This window comes from Haliotis rubra, unplaced genomic scaffold, assembly GCF_003918875.1.
Source record: "Haliotis rubra isolate DU_JTF1 unplaced genomic scaffold, ASM391887v1 Scf383, whole genome shotgun sequence".
Classification (NCBI taxonomy): domain Eukaryota; kingdom Metazoa; phylum Mollusca; class Gastropoda; order Lepetellida; family Haliotidae; genus Haliotis; species Haliotis rubra.
Genome location: NW_025767061.1, coordinates 854,626 through 859,489, shown reverse-complemented (window position 1 = coordinate 859,489; position 4,864 = coordinate 854,626). Strand labels below are relative to the sequence as shown.

At 42.1% G+C, this 4,864-nt stretch overlaps 1 protein-coding gene across 1 annotated transcript; it reads right to left on the bottom strand.

The window, feature by feature from the left end:
- Positions 1-722: 722 nt before the first annotated feature.
- LOC124286436 lies at positions 723-1,112 on the bottom strand. Its single transcript, XM_046722812.1, has one exon. It carries the CDS (start codon positions 1,110-1,112, stop codon positions 723-725), a length of 390 nt encoding a protein of 129 aa, XP_046578768.1.
- Positions 1,113-4,864: the final 3,752 nt, after the last annotated feature.

Here is a 4,864-nt window from a genome sequence, read left to right as displayed (position 1 = left end):
GGTTGTTGGACAAAATCTGAAATTTGAGGTTGATTTTGTTGATGGCGTTGTACTGCTAGACGGTACAACGAACTGTTATTTATAATTGATTGGTTATCATAAGAATTGTGAGTTCGTATTAATCGCATAAAACAACAATGTCAACAGTTTTATATATTTATGCCGATGCAAGAGTCATCATTACTCAATTTCTGAGACATGGCGAACGCACAGCTACAGTACTTCCACCCTTGCCGACTCATCGCACACATTTAAAGTGAAATATAGTATAAAATGATACGATGATTAGCATGTTAGATGATACTTTGTACATTTTGCAAATAATGACTTAATGAATACATATGTATGAAGAAAATGAACATGAACGTATTGTGGTTGTCGCCTTCCTCTGGGATTGAGGTTCTTGTATAAACACCCGAACCCATTGTTCCAAATGTCCATCCTTTTCGCACGAAGGCGAAACGAAAAACGGCCCATGTTTATACACGCCCGAAAAAGTCGCCTTCCTGCGAGTGAGCCTACTGTACGTGTCTTTGGTTGACGGAGACGGAATTCAGATTCTGATCTGAGTGACCTGGCTGGATGATATGGCACAACAAGTTCCTGAAGATAGTTTGGGGCCAATCCATTGGAGACATTTATAAGCATACATCAGGATCTTATACTGGCATCTCTGTTTGACTGGGAGCCAGTGTAGCTTTTCTCTCACAGGCGTAATCTCCTCACGTCGGCCAGTTTTGGTAATGAGCCGCACAGTTCTGCACCTTCTGTAGACGACTGGTGAGAGTTTCAGGTAGTCCACGGATAAGACAATTTCCATAATCCAGTCTAGATGTTACTAAAGCGTGTACTAGAGTCTTACAACAGTCTTCTGTGATGTATCTGCGTATGGCTGATATACTTCTGATCTGGAAGTAGCATGACTTGGCGATGGCATTGACTTGTCTCTCCATTGTCAGTTTGTGGTCGAAGTGAACACCAAGGTTCTTCACTGTATCAGCTGATTTAACAGAGCTGTCTCCAACTTGTACTTGCATGTCACTGGTGTCAACTTTAGGGTTCTTGGAACTGACAATAATAAATTCAGTTTTTTCCTGATTGACTTTAAGCATATTGTTGCTTGTCCAGTCGATGACTTCTGACACACAGGCCTCCAATGCTTTCGAAGTGGGCGTCCAAGAAATCCCAGGTTGAACCACTCTGTACATCTGCTGATCATATAGGAGAGATCATGGTGTTGGCAGATGTTGCTCATCGGCTTTGAATACAGGCAGTACAAAACAGGCCCCAAAACCGAACCCCGGGGTACACCGAAATGAATATCCGCACACTCAGACACTGTAGATCTTATTGCCACACTCTGTGTTCTGTTTAACATATAGGACTGAACCCATGATAGGGCTTCTCCGGACACACCATAGCTGTACTGTAGTCTTTGTAATAGTATGTCGTGATCTTTGAGATCAAATGCTGCTGACTGATCAATAAACGCATTGCAACTGCATGACCAGACCTATAGGCAGACTGAAATTTGTCCTGGACGTTATTGACATGAAGATGCTGAAATAAGGGAGAAAACACAACCTTCTCTAAGATTTTGGAGATAAAGCACAAATTGGAGACAGTTCTATAATGCTTCATCACCCCCTTGTCCAGGCCAGGTTTCTTTAGCAATGGTCTCACCAAGGCTTGCTTGAAACACTGTGGGACACGTGACTCCTTGAGGGGACATGTTGACAATGGCCGTGATCAATGGCAGCACCTTGTCCAAGCACAGCTTCAGTAGGTAAGTCGGAACTGGGTCAAATTCACATGATTTGGAGGGAGCTTTCATGACGATTTGGCGAATTTCTGATTCAGTAGTAGGTGAGAAATCAGACAGACATTCTCATTGGAATTCAACATCGGCACTCAAGGTAGAAAGATTTGAAGAATCAGACTGAACACTGTTCCTGATAGTTTCCACTTTGTCAGTAAAGAAGTCCTTGAACTTATCGGCCAGTATCTTGTCAGATGAGCAACTAGGCAGGATAACTTCACCGGAGTGTCCTATCAACGTTTTGCTGACTTTGAAAAATTGTTTATGGTCAGAGCCAAATTCGATTATCTTATTGCAAAAGTACTCACTCTTGGTCTTTACAAGCAGATTGTGATGTGACTGACACATACTCCTAAACAATTGATGGTGTACAAGAAGCTTAGACCTCTGCCAGAGTCTCTCTGCTTTACGTCGCTGGTGCTTAAGTTCGCGGAGCTCATCAATATACCATGGAGAGTGAGGCATCAGTGTTATGACCTTCGTCTTTGTGGGAGCATGTTTATCAATCAGAGTTTGAAATCCGCTGTTGTAGGCACTCAGAAGTTCATCCAGTGAACCATTTGTGAGCTGTAGGGATTCACTGGATTCCACATCCTTGATAAACTCCTGGATATAGGATCACGAAACCGAATCATGATTTTCTTTTTTTAGATCTTTATCTTCAAACTAATTTTATTTTGTCAAACCAGAAATAGTCATTGAATATGAAATGAATGATGCAACTGGTGACCTAAATATTTCTGGGATACATTCGAATTTATGGTACATTTAAGAATCGAAGATGGACATAACATTTTAACACTTTGCCTTTCTGAGATTAATAAACTGCTCAATAATATAAACTCTATTGCATTAGGGAAGAGGGGCTTGGCACTACGTCGACAGTCTTCGGACACCTGGTAAATTTCACGATGTTTGCCCGACTGTGTGGGCCGTTACTTACAATATCTAGGTCTGCTCGCATGAAGGCGTTCGTTTTTATCTTGTGAAAGAATTGCGTTACAGTCGCCTTCCTGCGTGTTTCTCTTTATGTTTCATTCTCTTTAATACCCGTGAAGATCCGGGTTAGGTTTGATCTTCAGTAATCCATGCTTGTCGTAAGAGGCGACTAACGGGGTGGGATGGTCAGGCTCTCTAACTTGGTTGTCATCGTATCCAAATTGCGCAGATCGATGCTCATGCTGTTGATCACTGGATTGTCTGGTCCAGACTCGATTATTTACAGACCGCCGCCATATGGCTGGAATATTGCTGAGTGCGGCATAAAACTAAACTCACTCACTAAAACAAACCACCAACACACAAATATTTGCCAAATCTGGGCTTAGGCTAATAGTCTATATGCCATAATGCATTACAGTTTTAGAGAGTCTGCCTCAATCCTCTTTCAGCCTCTGGCGATAACCATGTGGTCGGCAGCTAATGACGTTGACGCCTAGGTTTCAATTTCATGTCTCAGACTCGTTTAATGGGCGAAGGGTCTGGGCTCATTGCTCAAAGGGTGTTGTGCTGCTGGAGGTCAGAATTAACGATTCGTGCACTTCGAGCATGGGCGCAGTCGTCCTGAAAATGTGGACTCAAACACTTTGCAAACGGGACAACAAAGGCTGACAATATGTTAGCTGTACTCATAGTACTGTCCAGATACCGTTCCCTGTACAATTTGGAGCGACGTTCGCTCAGCCAAAGTAATGCAACCCCGCAACATAACCTTTCCACCGCCAATTCTGTTAAATGTGTTCTAAGGCTGTACGCTGAGGTGTTCACTTCGTGGCTTGACGATCACCATTCAACAGGGCAGTTTTTTACGTCGCTGTACACTATTCATTGTCTTCAAACATGCCCATTTAGCACAACGATGAGCTGCATGAGAGATGAACATAGAGATTTTTTCTGGGTTACATCTTCTTTTTATTCTCGAGTACAACTATATCACCAATGTAGATGTCACCACAGTCACATTTCAGTTTATACACACAGCCTTTAGGGTTGGATATAGCGTGATTGCACCCCTTACCATTTGCACGTAGCAAAGTTTTAAGGGTTTTGCCAGATGAGAAAGTGGTGTCAATGCTGGCCATTTTCTTTAGGAGTCCGCTGACTTGGTGGCTGATGGGCCCAACATACGGGATGTTGATGCGGATGGGAGATGGTTCACATCTACATTGGTGAGACAGGCAGACCAGTAGCTACACGTGTGAAAGAGCACAAAACTTCAGTGGACAAATCAGATCTAAAATCTGCAGTTTCTGAACACATTATGAATAATCCCGATCATGAAATTGACTGGGAAACTGAAGTCCTCTCAAAAAACATCAGTGCCTGGCGTAAACGCAAGTTGATTGAAGCTATCTTCATCAAACGCACAAAACCAGCAATAAACAGGGACCAGGGTGTCTACCTCACAAATGCATGGTACATAAAACAATAAGACAATACCCTACCCTCGTCACTGTTCCCGTGTATAAAGCATAATTTCTATGTATACACTGCTATTACTTTACATTCTATACATTTATAAATACGTCTCTGTACATTTCTAATTCAATCAACAATTTTGTATGAGCCATGTCATCTGTATCTATTGACCACCACATGTATTGCGTCGTCATAGCATTGTGACGTCATAAGCATTGTGACGTCACGGCCAGAGTTAACAGTTACTGTTCAGTTTACCTGATGATGGGGCCAGAACAAGCCCTGAAAAGTTGTACTCGAGAATAAAAAGAAGATGTAACCCAGAAACAATCTCTATGTTCATCAAATATCATCTTCTAAAATGCCAATCAAGCATCTGCATGAGAGATGTCTAATCTCTGACCAGTTACTCATACTCCTCCCATAGTCTGATGGAATCTTGCAGCAAGCCGCGGTTTGATATGGTACGCCGTTACGGGGTGTGTCGAAAGTGTGTTGGTTTTGTTTGTACCATTTCTTTAGCCTGTTTATCCTTTGCTGTGAAACTGTTATGTTATGAATGCATGTATAAGAATCTATTCCAAACTAGATTAAAGAATAGATTATAGAAGTCTTCCATCAATAGCT

Bases quoted from the DNA above. Each gene is read 5' to 3' on its own strand.
- LOC124286436 (XM_046722812.1), bottom strand. From the start codon at position 1,112: ATGCTTAAAGTCAATCAGGAAAAAACTGAATTTATTATTGTCAGTTCC.